This window comes from Phocoena sinus, chromosome 15 (assembly GCF_008692025.1).
Source record: "Phocoena sinus isolate mPhoSin1 chromosome 15, mPhoSin1.pri, whole genome shotgun sequence".
NCBI classification, from domain to species: domain Eukaryota; kingdom Metazoa; phylum Chordata; class Mammalia; order Artiodactyla; family Phocoenidae; genus Phocoena; species Phocoena sinus.
Window position 1 is genome coordinate 615,956 of NC_045777.1, and position 19,759 is coordinate 635,714.

The following is a 19,759-nucleotide window of genomic DNA, read 5'->3' on the forward strand; positions in this document are numbered from 1 at the left end:
CGGCACCCAGGCTTCTGCCCCCCGGCACCCAGGCTCCTGCCCCCCGGCACCCAGGCCCCTGCCCCCCGGCACCCAGGCTTCTGCCCCCCGGCACCCAGGCCCCTGCCCCCCGGCACCCAGGCCCCTGCCCCCCGGCACCCAGGCTTCTGCCCCCCAGCACCCAGGCCCCTGCCCCCCGGCACCCAGGCCCCTGCCCCCCGGCACCCAGGCCCCTGTCCCCCGGCACCCAGGCTTCTGCCCCCCGGCACCCAGGCTCCTGCCCCCCGGCACCCAGGCCCCTGCCCCCCGGCACCCAGGCTTCTGCCCCCCGGCACCCAGGCTCCTGCCCCCCGGCACCCAGGCCCCTGCCCCCCGGCACCCAGGCTTCTGCCCCCCAGCACCCAGGCCCCTGCCCCCCGGCACCCAGGCCCCTGCCCCCCGGCACCCAGGCCCCTGCCCCCCAGCACCCAGGCCCCTGCCCCCCGGCACCCAGGCTCCTGCCCATTTAGGCTGAGGCTTGCTGTGGCCGCTGGCCGTGGGACCCGCAAGGGGGCTGCAGCCCCATGTCCCGTCCAGATCCTGTCCCTGTGTTGCCAGGGGCCCTGCCCGCCCAGACCCCGCCCTGGCAGGCTCTGCCAAGAGGCTGTCTTCTTGTGGGTGGGCTTATTGGCCCAAGAGTCCCTTCCCCACTACCCTTCCTGTCTGAGCCCAGAGGCTGGGGTTTGGCTGGCAGGACAGAGAGGGTGGTGGCCCCCCAGGGGGCTGGGGTGCTGGACCCCCAGGGAGGGCATTCAGTCGGGGTGTCTCCCCCAGGCTCAGGCAAGCTGGGGTAGGGTCCCAGCAGCCCAAGATTCTCCAGCCTGACGGGCTGACGGCCGCCTGGGGACACTCCCTTCCTGGGTGGATGCGGCGCTGAGCCGTCCCTACCCACCGTCCTCCAGGGGTGAGGTGCACAGGTGTGGGACCACCCGGGGCTGGCGCGCTCCCCCTCCTGCCTGCCCCGGCATCGGGGCTGCTGGGGCTCTGCGGCCGGCTCTCGGGAGGGGTGCCCACCCGCTGAAGCCCAGGGGATGCAGCGCCCAGCAAACCTCCCGGCAGGCGGGGCCTCGTGCTCCCGGGGGAGAGTCGGGCTGGACGCTGGCCCAGCGGCTGTGATGTGCCTCTTTCAGGAGCTGGTCACTGCCTGGTACATCGGCTTCCTCTGCCTCATCCTGGCCTCGTTTCTGGTGTACTTGGCGGAGAAGGGGGAGAACGATCACTTTGATACCTACGCGGACGCGCTCTGGTGGGGCCTGGTGAGTGCCCAGCCGCTGGGGCCGTTGCCCTTCACTGAGGACACGCTCACTGGGTGTGGCCTTCCTCGGGGTCCCTCCTGCGCATTGTCTGCCCTCCCCTGCTCGCCACTCCGGGGTGTGCCCCTGACCCCTGGGCCTGGACAGGAGACGCACAGCTCTCCCTGGCTGACCGGGCCAGAGACGTCTCTCTGGGGCCTCTCGCTGGCCACTACTGACGGTGATGCCACGTGGATGTGGCGGCCCAGGCGGGGTGGTGGCAGGGGATGTGCCGGTCTGTGTGGGGTGGAGAGGGGCCTGGCCTCAGGGAGCCTGTGCCTAGCCATGGCCAGTCGCCTTCCCTCCTTCCTCACTGACCACCTGTGTAACCTCTGTGATGGGCGGAGGGGGGTCCTGCGGTCCTGTTGATGGGCAGGAGAGTTTGAAAAGGGGGAAATGGACACCCTGGCTCTCCCAGCTCGACCTCCCAGGCTGCCCCCGCCCAGGGTGGGTCCGGAGCTGGTGGATTTTCAGCCCATGCTCACGGCCACACACCTCCTGAGCCCCTCGAGGGCCCCCCTCCTGTCACCGGGTGCAAGTGGCCTCTTCTGAGAAAAGCCTTCCCGGGCCACCCTCTGCAGGGCCCTCCTGCGCTGAGTGGCGATGCCCCGCGTTCTCGGAGTGTGCCCTCTGGAGACCAGGCTGGGCCCCGCGGGCTGAATGGACCTCGGCCTGGCCCCTCCCCGTTTCCACGACGTCCCCAGGCAGGGGGGCCAGAGTGCCCTCCTTTGTGAGCTCTTCCTGGACACTCAGCCCAAGGGCACTGGGCCGGGGGTCGGTGGAGGGTCCCGTGGGAGGTTTGAGCCCATTGTCTCCTGGGACCCCAGACCCAGTTCCGAAAACGAGGACCACGTGACCTGGGCCAGATGCTGCAAATCCAGTCGCCGGCAAGAGGGATGCCTGCTTTCTCCCGGCCTTTAAGCTGGAAAGCAATTCACTTGTAGTTCTCGTGTTAATTGCCACGAGGCCCGGAGTCTGTGTCCCTCTAGTGACCACGTGGGAAGCGGGAGCCTGGCCAGGGTGGGGCTCGGCAGGAGAGGGGAGTTGAGGCCCGGCACCGGGAGCCGCGCATCAGAGCCCACAGCCGCTGTGCGTCCGGCCTCTGAGCGGACAGCCCGGGCCTGGCCGCTCTCTCGGCCTGCCCTGCCCAGGCCCTCCGGGGGGCCTCCCCATCTTTAAGAACTGAATCAAAGCCTTAAACACGCCAAATAGTGCCTGAGTTTACAGTGAGAACGTGCCCCCGCTCCCATCCCCCCCTTTTGCCGCCCCCCTCCCCCCCGGAGACGGGGAACCCATCTGCATATTCTCCACCTACACGGGGTTTCCTCTGTGAGCTCTAGTTTTACTTTATTTTAGGCCGCGCCTCGCGGCTCTCGGGATCTTAGCCCTCCGACCGGGGATTGAACCCAGGCCCTCGGCAGTGAGAGCGCTGAGTTGTAACCACTGACCCTCCAGGGAGTTCCCTCCCCTGTGAACTTTAGACTTCAGAGGCTCACTTTGTTCTGTGCTAGGGTGCGATTAGCTCCCTCCGCCTCCCTGTCCTCGGAAAGCGTCCTGCCCGAGCCCCCCTTTCTTCTGCTCTGTGGGCCTGGGGTCCTCAGAGGGGCCTCACTGGCGTCGGGGGAGTCCCCCCACTGCAGCGCGCTCAAGCCAGCCCCCCGAGCGCCGGCCGTGAATGCTGACCCCTGAGGGCTGGGCCCCCCTCGAATGCTGGGCCCCCGAGTGCCGAGTCTGCCAGCACCACCCCCAGTCTGCCCTCGGTTTGGAGGTCACAATCTTCTGAGGGAAGAAGTTTTTGTGAGATGTGCGTGTCTGAAGGTGCCCCAATTCCACGCTCCCGCTGGCGGCCAGGCCCCTCCCTCCCTGACGCTCTTCTGGAACGTGGGCCCTGTGGAGTGGGGGGCTTCCTTCCAGGAGGCTGGTGCCCTTTGCGGCTTCAAAAGTTCCAGCTCCCTCCTTCCCTTCTTCCCGGGGCTCCGAGGCCACTGGTGAGACCGCTGGACCATGGAATGTGTCCTGTCTAGATTCCTCATCCCTTTGCCTACATCCTGGGAGGTGTCTTCCACCTGACTCTGTGATTTTGGTCTCGTTTTCGAGACTCTTTGTTTTAGGGATACACTTTCTTCTTCTCTCTGTCTGGGGATAACGGAATTTTTAGGAAGTCTTTGCCCCGTGGGAGGCTTTCTGACCAGCTCTGGGGTCCCCAAGAGTAGGGCCAGGCGTGGGGGGTACAGGCTCAGCTGCTGGTGGGTGGGCAGGAGGGGAAGCGTCTCCCCTCTCGCTGCTCCAGTGTTCGCTGGCGTGGAGAGGACATGGGTGTGCAGTCCTGGGGCGGGTGCGGGTGCCCTGGCACAGACTCGCCGTCCTGCCCTGCACGCCCTGTGCCTACATCAGCGCCAGGTCTGGGGGCCTCTCCTTGAGCCCCGAGAGCCCTTGGGTTTCTCCCCACCTCCTGGCCCTGAGTCAGGCCCGCATCGGCCTCTGTCTTGCCCGGTTCGCTGCCCTCACCCTCGGCTTGTGTCCTTTCACAGCCTTTCCTTTTGCACTGCCAAGGTTTTTTTTGGGGGGGGTCGTGATTTTAAGTATTTGACGTCTTTAAAATGTGTTTAGTTTCTGTTGAAAGCAGTCGAATAGAGGAGCCCAATCACCGGGAGGTTTCTGGTGAGAAGCGAGTGTCCTTCTCGCTCCACCCAGCTCCCTGTTACCTACTCCCAGCTCGCTGGCGCCTTCCCAGAACCTTCTATGCAGGCCCGAATGCCTTGGCTGTGATTTCACAGGTGACCGGCACAGAAGTCCCTGCTGGCGAAGCCATGATTATTCAGCCCCGTTTTGCAGACTTTCCTCAGACTGCACAATGGGCTTTGGGTGGACTCTCTGCGTGACCCCAGAGTCCGGGGGATGGATTCCCGGGGTGGACGGTGGGTGGATGGTGAGAGATGTCCATGCCTCTGGCGCGGGGGCCAGTTGACCCTGCTGTCCGAGTCCCGCAAGGAGCAAGCTCTGCTCCTGTCCGCCGCCTGGCCAGGGCCGCCGACGCCCAGTCCCCTCTCCTGCTCACACCTCGGCCCCTCCCGCTGTTTGGCTAAGACCTCCCCTCTCAGGGCCCGCCTGGGCCCACCTCCCAGCACAGCCGGCCACGTGGTCTGTCCTGAGCCTCCGAACCTGCCTGTGTGTGTGGCCTTGGTGGTCCTGCACACCAGGCCTGAGCCTCCACTTTGGCAGGTTTTGTGGGAGCTACCTGAAAATGGCCCCTTCATCTGGGCTCCTGGGAAGGCCCGTCCGGGCCCCACTTCCTCCTTGCCAGCTTCCCACTGCAGAGCAATTCTAAACACGCGGCCCTGCCTGCCACACCCTGGGGAGGGGCCTTTTCCTTCTCCAGTCTTGCCCCTCCTGTCGCCTCCTCCAGCCCCACCCCCGGCCCCTCCCGCTCTCCTGGCCTCAGCTTGCAAGCCACCCTCCGAAGGGCCCACACGACCCTCTCCGCGTCCCTGGAAGGTCCCCCGGCACTGTCACCTCTCAGGCCCCTGGCTCTCTCCTAGCCTCTTGGCCCCTGGCTGACCCCCACTCCCAGCCCACAGGGAAGGAGCAGAGGTTCGGAGAGTGGATGTGATCGTTGAGCGGGGAAGGGCAGCCAACAGTGACCCTGGCCTCTCGGGCCCTGGGAAGGTGGCATGGCGGGGGTTCTGTCCAGCTGCCCTGAGGCCTCAGGAGGAGGGTCTGGCTCGGGTCGCGGGCCTCCAGGCGGCCACCGTCCGGCCTGGCTGAGTGACGGGGCCTGCTGTCCGCAGATCACCCTGACAACCATTGGCTACGGGGACAAGTACCCCCAGACCTGGAACGGGAGGCTCCTGGCGGCAACCTTTACCCTCATTGGCGTCTCCTTCTTCGCTCTTCCTGCTGTGAGTCCTGCCCCTTCCTGCCTTTGCTGGGGACGGGGTCTGGGCTCCCCTGGTGACCACAGCTGCCCTCGGGGCCATGTGGGGCAGGGGCAGGGCTCCCAGCAGGTCCACAGCCCCCAGGGGTGGATGTGCCGCCCCAGGCTGTACCTTCTGACCCGTGTCTGTGGGTCACCGTCAGCGCCTCCCAGCCTTGTGGGATTGGCCAGTCGGGTCCTTGTGACCAGGAGCGGTGCTGTATGGTGACACAGCTCCATCAGGTCTCCTTCAGAAGAGGCAAGGGCCCTGTTAACCCTCTACCCACAGCTGTGGGGGCGGGGCTGGCGATGCTGCTCTCCTGGTGGCCCTTCTCTGGGACCCCGGACCACACCCCTCCACTCACTCCAGTGTGGACAAATTGGGGAGGAGGATTAATCTCTGGGCCGAGATGTGTTCAGAGTGGGCCCTGCCAGGCTCCTGTAAGCCTGAAATTCCCTTTACCCCAAATCCAAGTCTTTCCCCCCAGCCTGTTTCCTGGCACTGGGGGCTGAGGAGGCAGGAAGGTGGAGCCAGAAGTGTGCAGGCAAGGGTGGGGTAGGGGTGCGGTCCCCCGGACATGGTCTGACCCTGAGGAACTGTGTGGGGCTGTGGTCCCTGGGGCATCGTCTGACCCCAGTGATTTGCAGGGCATTTTGGGGTCTGGCTTTGCCCTGAAAGTTCAAGAACAGCATCGTCAGAAGCACTTTGAGAAGAGGCGAAACCCTGCGGCAGGCCTGATCCAGGTGAGTCCAGGTGGCCCCCCACATGCAGTGCCACGTGGACCTCCATGTAGATGGGCAGAACCCCTGGCCTGGGCCCACGGTGTTGGAGTGGAGCCCTGCTTGGCGTCTGTCTCCCTGTTGGGGAATTCGAGTCTGTGCTGAGAGCCGGCCTAGATGCCCTCAGCTGTCTGGCAGCTACAGCACAGGCAGCAGCAAGGCGGGTGCTGGCCAGCGTTCTGTGGGCCCTGGGTCCTGGGCCAGGCTGTCACAGGTGCCCCCGAGGTGTCCCTTCACAGCACTGACACCCATCCTGCACTTGTGGAATCAGGGTTCAGAGATTCCCCACGCAGGTAGGTGCCAGAGCAATGTCTGTGCTGCCCCAGCTCACAATGCCCACCCCATCACTGGGGGTCACAGTGGCCACTCGGCCTCCAGTAGTGCTCCATGAGCCATCCTGAGAGTGTGGGCCCTAGCACAGGCTGCCCGATGGACCCAGCATTCCTGCAGCCCCTCCCAGACCCCAGGGGACCCAGTGGACCTTTGGAGTTGACTGGTCTTTACTGCTTGCTGGACACTGCCCTGGCCCCTCAAGTGCATTTCTTTTTTAAAGATGTGGTCTTGCCCTGGGTGCAGCCTACTTTTGTGTATGTATGTATGCATGTGTCTTTCACCATAAGAACTTCAAATGGCTACTTCTTTTAAATGCAAAAGGGTGTGAAGAAGAACAAAAATGCCCCCCAGTCCCACCCACTATTGACAATAAAGTCACAGCACTACATGTGGTTCAGAGGTTTGAGTAGCACAGGGAAGGAGCGTGGCCTGAACACGCAGCACCTACCCTCTGCCCCTCCTCTCTGAGAAGCTCGGAGGTTTGGGAAGGAGACGTGGAAGAATTAGGGCTTGGGAAGGACCCCCATACACCGGGGGATCTAGGAGGCACACACATGCCCAGTGCTGGATGCAGGCTCAGAAGTGACGGGAGAAGACACTAATTGCTCACTTCAGGCTGATCTTTAGACTCCGTGCAAGCAGGAAGTGATGGCTAAGGCAGAGCTGTAAGTGACCTTCTCAGATGTTGGAGGAGTGCCCCAACACAGGGCCGGTGTGCAGAGGCTGAGAGCATTTGCTTCCTCTTTGGTTCTTTGGGTTTAAGGGAACGTCTGTCAAGTCACCATCTGACCACTGAGCTAAGGGAGCACACTTCAGTGACCACACACAACGAAGAATACAGCGTTTATGGAATAGCTTAGAAAAGTCACTTAACAAACTACTACAATCAACAACAAGCAGCAGCAACAAACTCCGGGGATGGGGAGGAATCTGACTTCCAGAGGTACCACATTACAATACTCAGAATGTCTAGTTTTCAACAAAAAATTGTGAGGCATGCAAAGAAACAAGAAAGTGTGATCCAGTCACAGGGAAAAAAAAAAAAAAAGTAATAGAAACTGTCCCTGAAGAAGCCCTGATGTTTGATTTACTAGACAGAGACTTTCAATTAGCTGTTTAAATACGCACAAAAGACTAAAGGAATCCATGGAAATGAACTAAAGGAAATCAGAAGAATGATGTCTCACCAAATAGAGACTGTCCATAGAGATAGAAATAATACAAAGGAAACAGATAGAAATTCTGGAGCTGAAGAGTACAATAACTGAAATGAAAAATGCACTAGAGGGTTCAGCAGCAGATCTGAGCAGGCAGAAGGAAGAATCGGCAGACTTGAAGACAGGTGAGATGAAGTTACTCAGTCTGAGGAGCAGAAAGAGAACAAGTGAAGAAAAATGAGCAGAGCCCATGAGACCTGTGGGATACCATCTAATGTACCAATATTTGCATAATGGGAGCCCCAGAAAGAGAAGAGGGGTTGGGCAAAAAGAACACCTGAAAAAATAAGGCTGAAAACTTCCCAGATTTGATGAAAGACATGAATCTGTACATCCAAGTAGTATAAAGTCAAAGAGATTCACACCAGGGCTCATTATGATCAAACTGTTGAAGCCCACAGACAGGGGGAGTCTTGGAAGCAGCAGGAGAGAAAGGACTCTTGGTGCCCAAGGGTCCTCAGTGAGGGTAACTGCCGATTTCTCATCAGAAACCACGGGGGCCAGTGGGATGACGTGTTTAAAGTCTGCAAAGGAAAAACTGTCGACCCAGAATTCTGGTCTGGCAAAATTATGCTTCAAAAGAGAAATAACAGCATTCCCATAAAAACAAAAGCTGAGGGAGTTTGTAGCTAATAGACCTGCCCTACAAGAAATGCTGGAGAGGGCTCTTCAGACGGAAGTGAAAGGACCCTGGGCAGTAACTCAAGCCACACAGACACTGGTAAAGTTAACTACACAGGTAAATGTGAAAGCGAGTAGTATTATATTTTTGATTTGTAACTCATTTTTTCCCTTATATGAGTTAAAAGACAAAGGCATGAAGCAATAATCATAAATCTGTATTTCTGGGCACACAATGTAGAGGGTGTAATTTGTAACAGTTACAACATAAAGGGGGCGGACCACGCAAGAGCAGAGTCTCTGTTCACTATTGAAGCTGAGTTGGTGTTAATTCAAACTAGATTGTTACAAATTTAAGATGGAATTAATCATAATCCCAAGGTAGCCCTTAAGAAAACAACTAAAAAATACCAGAAAAGGAAAAGAGAAGGGACTCAATAATAACTAGGAAAAAATGAAACTCTGCAGAAGGCAATAAGGGAGGAATTGAGAAACAAAAAATCAGCAGAAGCAAGTCCTTCCTTATAAGTAATTACTTTAAATGTAAATGGATTAAACTCCCCAATTAAAAGGTAGAGATTGGAGGAATGGATAAAAATCTATCCAACTGTACTAGATCCAAAGACGACAATACACTGAAAGTGAAAGAATGGAAAAAGATATTCCATGTAAACAGTGACCTAGAGCTGGGTTGGCCACACTTGTATCAGACAAAATAGACAAGTCAAGACAAAGAAGGCTGTTAGGTATTGATAAGAGTCAATTTATAAAGATGATTAACAATCATAAGCATTTATATACTAACAACAGAGTCCTAAAAATATATGAAGCAAAAACTGACAGAATTAAAGGATGAAATAGACATTTCTACAGTAATACCTGGAGAATTCAATACCTCACTTTCAAAATGGGTAGAAAGGTATTTCCCTGGTGGCACAGTGGTTAAGAATTCACCTGCCAAGGCAGGGGACACGGGTTTGAGCCCTGGTCTGGGAAGATCCCACATGCCATGGAGCAACTAAGCCCATGCATCACAACTACTGAGCCTGTGCTCTAGAGCCCACGAGCCACAGCTACTGAGCCTGAGTGCCACAACTACTGAAGCCCATGCGCTTAGAGCCCATGCCCCACAACAAAGAGAAGCCACCACAATGAAGAGTAGCTCCTGTTCGCTGCAACTAGAGAAAGCCCGCAGGCAGCAATGAAGACCCAATGCAGCCGAAAATAAATACATAAGGAAAAAAAAAGGGTAGAAAAACCAGACAAAAGATCCTAAGGAGACAGAGGACTTGAACAAACCACGACGCAGCTAGACCTGCAGACATCTGTCATTAGACGTGTGTCACCAACCACAGAGGACACATCCTTCTCAAGTGCACGTGGAACGTTCCCCAGGATAGACCATGGGTTGGGCCAAAACAAGTCTCAATAGTTGGGTGCCACATCTATCCAATGAGGAAAGGACAGTCTCTTTGACGGTGGTTCTGGGATACTGGAGACCCATTTTTAAAGGAGTGAAGTTTGACCCTTACCTCACACCAATACAAAATTAACTCTAAATGGATTAAAAACCTAAATGTAAGAGCTAAAACTAAAATTCTTAGTTGAAATTATGGATGTAAATCTCTATGACTTTGGTTTCTTAGATATGACACCAAAAGCACAGCAATAAAAGAAAAAATAAATAAGACTTTAGCAAAATTAAAAACCTCCATGCGTTAGAGGACACCATTCATAGCGTCTCTTTAGAGAGTGAAAAGACAACCCACAGAATGGGAGAAAATATTTGCAAATCATATATCTGATACGGGTCTGATATATGAAGGACTCATACAGCCCAGCAGCAAACAGACACACAACCCAGTTAAGAAATGGGCAGAGGATTTAAGTAGACATCTCCCCAAAGCAGGTGCACAGATGGCTAATAAGAACATTAAAAGATGTTCAGGGGCTTCCCTGGTGGTGCAGGGGTTGAGAGTCCGCCTGCCAATGCAGGGGACACGGGTTCGTGCCCCGGTCCGGGAGGATCCCACATGCCGCGGAGCGGCTGGGCCCGTGAGCCATGGCCGCTGAGCCTGCACGTCCGGAGCCTGTGCTCTGCAACGGGAGAGGCCACAACGGTGAGAGGCCCGCGTACCGCAAAAAAAAAAAAAAAAAAAAAATGTTCAACATCATTCTTCATGAACGAAATGCGAATCAAAAGCGCTTCACATCCACCAGGAGGGGCTAAAATTAAAAGAACAAGTGTCAATGAGCATGTGGTGAAATCAGAATCCTCGTACATTGCTGGGGGTGTGAAATCCTTGTACATTGCTGGGGGTGTGAAATCCTCGTACATTGCTGGGGGTGTGAAATCCTCGTACATTGCTGGGGGTGTGAAATCCTCGTACATTGCTGGGGGTGTGAAATCCTCGTACATTGCTGGGGGGTGTGAAATCCTCGTACATTGCTGGGGGATGTGAAATGGCGCAGCCACTGTAGAAAAGTTTGGTGGCTCCTCAAAAAGTTAAACATATCACACGACCCAGGAATCCCACTTCTAGGTATACACCCAACAGAATTGAAAACAGATGTTCAGCCAAAAAGCTTCACACAGGTGTTTGTAGCAGCACTATTCACAGGAGCTGAAAGGTGGAGACAGCTCAGATGTCCCTTGGTGGGTGAAAGGATACACAGATGTGGTCCATCCATACGCCTGACTATTGTTCAGCCTTAAAAAGAACGAGGCTCGGATGCAGGCTCCAGCAGGGATGGGCCTTGAGAATGTGCTAAATGAAGGAGGCCAGACACAGGAGGCCACGCGCTACGATTCCATCGCTACAAAGTGTCTGCAGTAGGGAAACCCACAGGGACTGATGCAGATTGGGGGTGGCAGGCTGGGGGCAGGAGGGAGCGGGGAGTCACGCTGGTGGGTTGGGGGCGCTTGTTTTTGAGGTGGTAAAAATGTGGGGTTGGCTGGAGGGGACGGTTGCACAGCATCAGGAATGGGCTCAGCGTCAGTTAATTGCAGGCTTTAAAGTGGTGAATTTTATTCAATGTGTATTTTACCCCAGTTAACAAACAGAGTGAGGAGTGGAAGCCCAGGCCGGGTCAAGGTCGCTGTACAGGGCAGGCCCGCGCCTGGCAGGGGCTCGGCCTCAAAGTGGGGACGATTGTCCCTGGCTCTGCCCTCCACCCCGTCCCCCGGGGAGGGAAGGAAGGTGACCACGATGCCGGGTGATGGCTTCCAAGCGTCAGGTAGGGCAGATGGAAGGAAAGAACCGAAGCTCCCTGCAGACTCGCCAGGTGCTTGACCTGTGCCCCGCACCCCGCCGCGTCTCCATTCTGCAGAGGCTACCGAGGCCTGAAGGGGTGGGAGCAGCACGGGGCCTCAGTCCAGATCCCCGTGCACGGGGAGGCGCAGGGGCGAGGCCCCGGGAGAGGCCGGTGGGACCCCTTAGTGCCCAGCTGACGTCCTGTCCTCCCCGCAGTCCGCCTGGAGGTTCTACGCCACCAACCTGTCACGCACGGACCTGCACTCCACGTGGCAGTACTATGAACGCACGGTGACCGTCCCCATGTACAGGTACCTCCCCCACCTCCCCAGCACTGCCTGTGTGCGCCCCCTTTGTTCTTAAACCCCATTTTTTGGTTGTCGTTCATCATTTTGATTATTTTTTGTTTCTTTTTCTTTAAAATGTATGTACTTTTCAAAAAGGAATCGTGTGTGATTATTTGATTAATTTTGTTCTGTTTTCTAGTTTGCGGCTTTTATTTCTCACCTTCATTCCGCCCCCTGCTTAGTGTCCTTGCTGTCAGGGGCACAGTGTGTAAACCTTGTGACGACAGCCCCCCAGAGCTTGCGGAGGTAAATGCTAGCTGGTTCCGGGGACCGCAGCCCCTCCAGGGGGCCCCGTGTTTAGAAACAAAAGGATAACCTTGACCCTCTGACCCCCAGCGAGGGCAAGAGTCTCTGCTCAAGGAAGGAGAGCACCCCAGACCCCACAGCGAGGTCCCGACAGGGCAGAGCACAGACACTCCCAGGTGCCCTGAGGGGGAGAGGAGGGGGCCGGGGAGGCCTCCCTGGGGGCCCGCGTGGTCAGCAGGCGGCTTTCCAGGCACGGCTTGTGCCCCCCCGGGGTTTGTCTGTGCCAGGCTCCGGCTTAGAACAAGGTCTGAGGTGAGAAGGGCGAGGGCTGGCCAGCGTCCATGCAGGTCAGGTGCCCCCGGGCTGGGCGCTGCCCTGCCAGCCCGCCCTCCCACCTCAGGACTGACGCTGAGCCCTGGGGCCTCTCAACCCGAGGAGTCCCCTTACCTGCCCCTGGGGGTGTCCACCCACGGAGCCCTCCCCCTGGGGCAGGGTCCTCCTGCGGGTCCCCACCTGCCACCCGCCTCTGTCGGGATCTGCCCGCTCGCTCCTCCAGCACCGTCCTGGTACTTTTGGGGACACTCAGCTTCGGGGTGGTGGGGGCCTGGCGCCACCCGCTTCCCAGAACTGCTGCAGGCACTATGCTCTCAGCCCTCCGGCCGAGGCAGGACTGACCCTCGTGCTAATTTTCTTTGTTCTGTTGTTTCCCCCACTTTCCCGGACTATTTTTTTTTCATTTTCTTTTTCTTATCCCGTTCTTTTAAAATCTTTCATTCCTTTCCCTTTGTGTGTGTGTGAAAACACTTGAAAAAGCTCGCAAACTCAAACCTACGGGGCCTCCAGGTAGGACTGCATGGGCGGAAAGCGTGTGGTGTGGTTCTGTTCTGTTGGGGACTGTTCCGGGGCCCCCCCCCCGAGCCCACCCCGCCCAGCCTGTGGCCCCGCCCGGAGCCACATGCGCCCTCCTCGCTCCCCGGCTCCCTCTCCCGACCGCCCTCCCCACCAGCTGCTTTCTCGTGCTGGATCTGTCTGTCCAGGTGTCCTCCGTTTCTTGTCTGCTTCCTGCCTTGTCTCAGTGGCTGGGGTCCCGCCCCATGGGCCCCACTTACTCCCAGTGCAGAGGTGGTGGAGATGGGGCATCAGCCATCCCCACTCGGGGGCACCCCAGCCAGCAGCCCCCGGTCCTGGAAGGCAGCTCTGGGCTTGGGGTCTCCCTCTCTGCATCTGCTCCCCGCCCCAAGAGGGAGACGTGAGGCCCTGGGCGGAGGGGCCTGCGGTCCATCCGCGTGGCCCCGCTGACCGTGTCTGCCGCGCACGGCTGTCTTCCTGCTGCACTTTCAGTCTGGGGCCCCGTGCCCACACGGGGGCGCTGCACTGCTCCACGAGGGCCCCTGTGCCTGGGGCCAGGTCCCTTTGTAGGCCCTGTGTTTCCCCTCGGAGTGGTGGCACCGTGCTGCACCTCCCGTGGCGCCCTGCGTGGGAACCGTGTTAGGAAGTTAACCCCTCCGCTCCCAGGAGAGAAGAAAGTGCCGTGCTGGGCAGTGTAGGGCCAGGCTCCGGGGACGGGAGGGTCCTGACCCCTTGGCATCTCCGCCCCAGCAGTGCCTGCCTTTCACCATTGGCCACGGGCCCCACGGGCTTTGCTCAGCAGTGGGTGGTGGTGGGAGCAGCATATCCTCCGCCTTCTGCTGGCCCTGGACCCCTGGGGCTCCAGGCTGCCGGGCAGTTGGGGGGACCCTGCTTCAGAGCCCGACAGGCTCCTCCCAGACCCGGTGGCCCCCTCGGTCCATCTTCTCCAGAAGCCCCCCATCCCCTGACGTCTGTGGAAGCACCCCATCCCCACCCCGGGCCTGGGGGCTGGCCTTGTTCTCCAGAGGTGTCTGACCCCAGACTAGCCGCTGCTTGCTCCTGGGGACGCCCCCCAACGTGTCCCCCACTCCCATCGCCCACTGCACCCTCGTCCTCCACGACTGGGGCTGTGTGTGCGTGGCCCTCAACGTGTGTGGTGGCTGCACGTCTCTGTCCACGGCCCTGCCCGTCCGTGTTCTGTCCTCTGCCTCTGTGTGTCCAAGGCATGGCGTCCAACTGCGTGCCCCTACCCTGGACCTGCGTGCGTGGCGGCCGAGTGGGGCCAGCTGCCCAGGGTCTCTGTTCCAGGCCCTGTGGTGGGTGGCCAAGGGTGTGGGGAGAGCAGCTCTGTCCCGGTGTCCAGTCCTGGGACTCTGCTGCACCCATGGTGTGAGCCGACCTGACCACGCAGGCCTCCTGCTAGGTCTGGACCTATGAGGACAGGAGAGACCTGGCGGGGGAGTGGGGAGGGGAGAGAGAGGGCTAGTGTTCCCAGGTTCCAGGCCTGGCCGGGCTTGGGCGGCGGAGGGAACAGAGGGGCAGGGCCGTCCCTGCTGGCCCTGGAGATGGCAGTGACTGGGGTGGGCCCGGCGGAGGGGGCACTCGGATGGGCACTAGGGGGCGTGGCTGGGTAGAGGAGGGGTTGGGAGGGACCAAAGCAAAGCCAGACTGGCAGGTGGGCGGGGGCGGGTCAGGGCCAAGGGTGCAGGGGGGTCACAGATCCTCCTGTTTCAGAGACAGCGGGCAGTGTGAGCAGGGGAAGGACAAGGACACATCACACGAGGAGGCTGGGCATCCAGGGAGGCCCAGGGAGAGGAGGACACCGGGGACGTGGGAGGGGACAGGAGGGAGTGAGGGCTGGAGCCAGGGCGTGTGTGTGGCGGGAGGTGGTGCTGTGAACCGGGTGAGGGCGCCCAGGGCGTGTGTGTGGCGGGAGGTGGTGCTGTGAACCGGGTGAGGGCGCCCAGGGCGTGTGTGTGGCGGGAGGTGGTGCTGTGAACCGGGTGAGGGCGCCCAGGGCGTGTGTGTGGCGGGAGGTGGTGCTGTGAACCGGGTGAGGGCGCCCAGGGCGTGTGTGTGGCGGGAGGTGGTGCTGTGAACCGGGTGAGGGCGCCCAGGGCTGTGTGTGGCGGGAGGTGGTGCTGTGAACCGGGTGAGGGCGCCCAGGGCTGTGTGTGGCGGGAGGTGGTGCTGTGAACCGGGTGAGGGCGCCCAGGGCTGTGTGTGGCGGGAGGTGGTGCTGTGCACCGGGTGAGGGCGCCCAGGGCGTGTGTGTGGCGGGAGGTGGTGCTGTGAACCGGGTGAGGGCGCCCAGGGCTGTGTGTGGCGGGAGGTGGTGCTGTGCACCGGGTGAGGGCGCCCAGGGCGTGTGTGTGGCGGGAGGTGGTGCTGTGAACCGGGTGAGGGCGCCCAGGGCTGTGTGTGGCGGGAGGTGGTGCTGTGAACCGGGTGAGGGCGCCCAGGGCGTGTGTGTGGCGGGAGGTGGTGCTGTGAACCGGGTGAGGGCGCCCAGGGCTGTGTGTGGCGGGAGGTGGTGCTGTGAACCGGGTGAGGGCGCCCAGGGCTGTGTGTGGCGGGAGGTGGTGCTGTGAACCGGGTGAGGGCCCCCAGGGCTGTGTGTGGCGGGAGGTGGTGCTGTGAACCGGGTGAGGGCGCCAAGGGCTGTGTGTGGCGGGAGGTGGTGCTGTGAACCGGGTGAGGGTGCCCAGGGCGTGTGTGTGGCGGGAGGTGGTGCTGTGAACCGGGTGAGGGCGCCCAGGGCGGCTTGGACACAGGTGCACAGGAGGGACGGGGTCCCCAGGCTCAAGAGGCTGGAGGCTCAGGATTGGGTTTGGGGGTTGGTGGGGGGTGTCACAGAGCAGGTGGGGTGTCACAGAGCTGGTGGGGTGTCACAGAGCAGGTGGGGTGTGAGAGAGCAGGTGAGGTGTCACAGCGCAGGTGGGGGTGTCACAGAGCAGGTGGGGTGTCACAGAGCAGGTGGGGGTGTCACAGAGCAGGTGGGGTGTCACAGGCAGTGGGGTGTCCCAGAGCTGTTGGGGTGTCACAGAACAGGTGGGGGTGTCACAGGCAGTGGGGTGTCCCAGAGCTGTTGGGGTGTCACAGAACAGGTGGGGGTGTCACAGAGCAGATGGGGTGTCACAGAGCAGGTGGGGTGTCACAGAGCAGGTGGGGGTGTCACAGAGCAGGTGGGGTGTCACAGAGCAGGTGGGGGTGTCACAGAGCAGATGGGGTGTCACAGAGCTGGTGGAGTGTCACAGGCAGTGGGGTGTCCCAGAGCTGTTGGGGTGTCACAGAGCAGGTGGGGTGTCACAGAGCAGATGGGGTGTCAGAGCAGGTGGTGTGTCAGAGACAGTGGGATGTCAAAGAGTAGGTGGGGTGTCACACAGCAGGTGGGGTGTCACAGACAGTGGGATGTCACAAACAGTGAGGTGTCACAGAGCAGGTGGGGCGTGACAGACAATGGGGTGTCACAGAGCAGATGGGGTGTCACAGAGCAGGTGGGGTTGTCACAGACAGTGGGATGTCACAGACAGTGGGGTGTCACAGAGCTGGTGGGGGTGTCACAGAGCATGTGGGGTGTCACAGAGCAGGTGGGGTGTCACAGAGCAAGGTGGGGTGTCAGAGACAGTGGGATGTCAAAGTGTAAGTGGGGTGTCACACAGCAGGTGGGGTTTCACAGACAGTGGCGTGTCACAGAGTAGGTGGGGGTGTCAGAGAGCAGGCGGAGTTGTCACAGCAGGTGGGGCTGGGTCAGGAAGCAGAGACCAGGGCCTGGAAACACGCAGCGTCACTGATGGCATGGAAGCTGTGTGAGAGCCTAAGGTGGCCAGGATTCACTGGAAGAGTTGGGAGTGGGGTGGGGATGGGGACAGAAGTGTCCCCAGACATTGTGGGGACTTGAGTCTCGGGTGAGTCTCCTGCAGCTGGCGGTGAGAGAGCTGGGCTTCCCCAGGAATGTCCCAGGTGTACAAAACCCTCCCTGGCATCCCAGAGGGACCGTTCACCCCTCGGCTTCCTGGCCGGTGGCCGCAGCACCGAATGCTGGGCCGGCAGGAGGGCCAGGCGTGCGGCTGTCCTGGTAGGTGTGACTGCCTCTGGGAAGAGCGGCTCGGAGCGGGGCCAGGCCAGCCGTCCAGGAGGCCCGCTTGCAGCCCTGCACAGTCATTTCCTGTGACCTCGGCCCTACTCAGCCTTGGTAGAGCAAGTGGCTCTGTAGAGAGGGGTCTGGGAGCGCCACTATGTTGGGGGCTGGGTTTGCAACCGTGCTTCCCCTGGGGGTGTTCAGGGATTGGGAAGGGGGAGGGCGGGAGCCCCTGTCCTCCGTGCAGGACCGGCCCCGCACAGGCATCCCCTCTAGGGATGGCCCGGCCCTGCGCACTCCCAGGGCTGAGGCCCCCCGGGGTGAGTGAGCCCAGGGGATGAAGACAGTACCCCAGCCCCAGAGGTGAGGCCCGGGCTCCCTGGGGTCTGCCGCCGCCGTGCACTCCTCCCCTTTCTGCCTGTGATGGGCGGGCCACAGCCTGTGTCCCCGTGTGGGACGTGGATGCTCTGAGAGCTGGGCTGAGGGCCCCTGGGGCTCCGGCGGGCGGGGGCCCACTCACCTGTCCTCCTGCCGCAGACTGATCCCGCCGCTGAACCAGCTAGAGCTGCTTCGGAACCTCAAGAGCAAATCTGGACTCACCTTCAGGTGAGCGGGGGCGCCTGGGCTGGCGCTCGGGGCACGGCGTCTCGGGGCTTGGCAAGGGGCTGGCAGCGGCAGGATGCTGGTGGCCGGGCTGCCGTGGGACCCGGTGACGCCGGTGGCTTTCCGCTTTTGCTGACCCCGGTCTCGGCTCCCATCCTGAGGGCGGCTGGGTGCGGGGTGGGCACAGAGAGGGGAGCTCCATGTGGGGCCAGGAGGCTGGTGCTCTGGCCCGAGGCGGGAAGATGAGTCCAACCGTGCATGTCCCTGGAGCGTCGGGTGGACACACGCGGTGGCACCTGCTGGTTCTCCCAGTCACAGACCCTGCGACTCCTCGAGCGCTTGATGCGGGAGGGGGAGGGGCGTGCGGAGGAGATGGGCTGGGCTGCAGGAGAGGGGAGGGGAGGGTGCCCGCGACCAGGCCTGTTTGCAGACAAGGAAGGGCTCTCAGTGGGCGGAGTGGCCGGAGTGGGTTGAATGGTGCGCCCCCACCTGCCCTGCAAAGACACATCCATGCCCTGGAACCTGTGAATGTGACCTTATCCGGAAAAAGCCTTCGTGGGTGTGACTAAGTGAAGGACCTCAGCTGTCCTGAGCGTCGATTGTGGAGGAGCTTCCTCCACACTTCCTCTCTGAAAGTTCGTGAACGTCGGTGATTCTGATGAAAGCGCGTGTCCATAAACACGGGGCGGTAGCAGCCGCAGCCTCAGAACTTCTCGTGACCCCTTCCGGACTCCCTCGTGGTGGCAGGCCGTTCCTGCCCCTCACACGCAGCCCCCGGCCTGTGGGAGCTTGGGGGGCAGCTGGGCTGTGCACGGGGTCGGCCCGGAGGGCTGCCCGCGAGCAGGCTTGCGCTTCTGTTTGCAGGAAGGAGCCCCAGCCGGAGCCGTCCCCAAGGTCAGTGTCACCTGCTCCCGCTGCCTCGGCGCCTGCCCTGTGTCCTCGGGGAGCGCGGGCTGCCTCCGGGCTGTGCATGCTGAGGGTGGCCCCCTGCCTGCTGGTGATGTGGGCCCTTAAATCACGCTTCCTGTGTCCACGCCCCCTCCCAGGCCCCGGGCCTGCTCAGCAGCTGAGGGGCAGCTCCTGCCCTCCCGTGACTGTAGCCCCTCGGACCGGACGCGGGGGGCTTCCGGGGGAGCAGTCCTACCAGCTCCAGCACAGGGCCTGGGCTGTTCTGAGCCGAGGGCGACCCAGGTGGACACTCCCACGGGGTGTCCCCCCGACACTGCAGGTCAGGGTCAGACGGTGGGAGGAGGGGCAGCTTTGAGGAGGGGTCTTCGCATCACCCCTGTCAGGTCTTGGTTTGTGGAAGGTTTCTCGAGGAGTGGGAGAGGGTCCCCTTTGGGGCAGGGTCTCCTGCCCTGCTTCACAAGCCCTCGGTGGGGACCGGCCTCCCCCTCCCTGGGTCTGTCCAGGCCCCCGCGGTTCTGTTTGCTTTAGGCGAGCTCGAGGCTGGGACCCCGAATGGGGACCCGCAGGGATGATTTCTGCTGGAGGCAGAGGAGGGATGACAGCACCCTGCTGTTTTCCTAGCGTTGGGAAAAAAACCCCAGATCAGTTCACAACGTTCAAGTTGGTGACCTCCGGCCCGTCCGCGTATCGCTGTGTACCTCTGAGCTCAGGGTCCCCCGGCGCCCTGTCTGCACCTGCAGAGGGAGCCCTGTCCCCGAGGCCGCGGGCCAGAGACGCTGCCTGCCCGCATTAGTGCCCTCCTGGATCAGAGGCGGCTCGGCTGGCTGCCCAGCTGGGGAGGCGTTGGGCTGAGCCCACCCTCGGCATTCATCGGAAGGGGGCACGTGTCCCCACCCCCACGTCCCCAAAGGGGGATGTCAGCTGGGGCCTGGGGTCGGCAAGGTCGGCAGCGCTTCTGCCGCGAAGCAGCCCAAAGAGCAGCAGTGGTGAACCCCTCAGACCCGGACCAGAGCGGGTTCAGCCCAGGAAGCGACCTCTGTTTTCCTGGGCAGGCTGGGAGCGAGGGGGGCCCGACGCGGGGCTGCGGTCAGGGCGGGCTGGGAGGGTCCTGCAGCAGGGCCTCGCGTGCTTTGTGGGATCCCGTCGGTGCTGCCATCTGCCCCTTCCGTGAGCCCCGGGGCCCTGAGGCCGGGGAGGCGGCGCAGCTGCCCTTGGCGCGGCCAGGGTGGGCGCCTCTCTGGCCCTCAGCGTGGCCCGCCCACCCGCCCGGCCCCTCTGGCCTGACGCGGCTTCCTG

The 19,759-nt window shown here is 60.9% G+C and overlaps 1 protein-coding gene across 4 annotated transcripts in view; it reads left to right on the forward strand.

The window, feature by feature from the left end:
- Positions 1-19,759, forward strand: part of KCNQ2 (potassium voltage-gated channel subfamily Q member 2) — a 49,501-nt gene that overhangs the window by 16,161 nt on the left and 13,581 nt on the right. For 3 of the 4 annotated variants that reach the window (XM_032605660.1, XM_032605662.1, XM_032605664.1), the window contains exons 5-11: positions 1,149-1,274; positions 5,099-5,209; positions 5,872-5,967; positions 11,645-11,739; positions 12,835-12,864; positions 17,489-17,557; positions 18,419-18,448. In XM_032605660.1, the coding sequence (XP_032461551.1) occupies positions 1,149-1,274; positions 5,099-5,209; positions 5,872-5,967; positions 11,645-11,739; positions 12,835-12,864; positions 17,489-17,557; positions 18,419-18,448 (557 nt within the window). The remainder of the gene's footprint in view (positions 1-1,148; positions 1,275-5,098; positions 5,210-5,871; positions 5,968-11,644; positions 11,740-12,834; positions 12,865-17,488; positions 17,558-18,418; positions 18,449-19,759) is intronic. The other variant, XM_032605663.1, reaches the window with a different exon arrangement.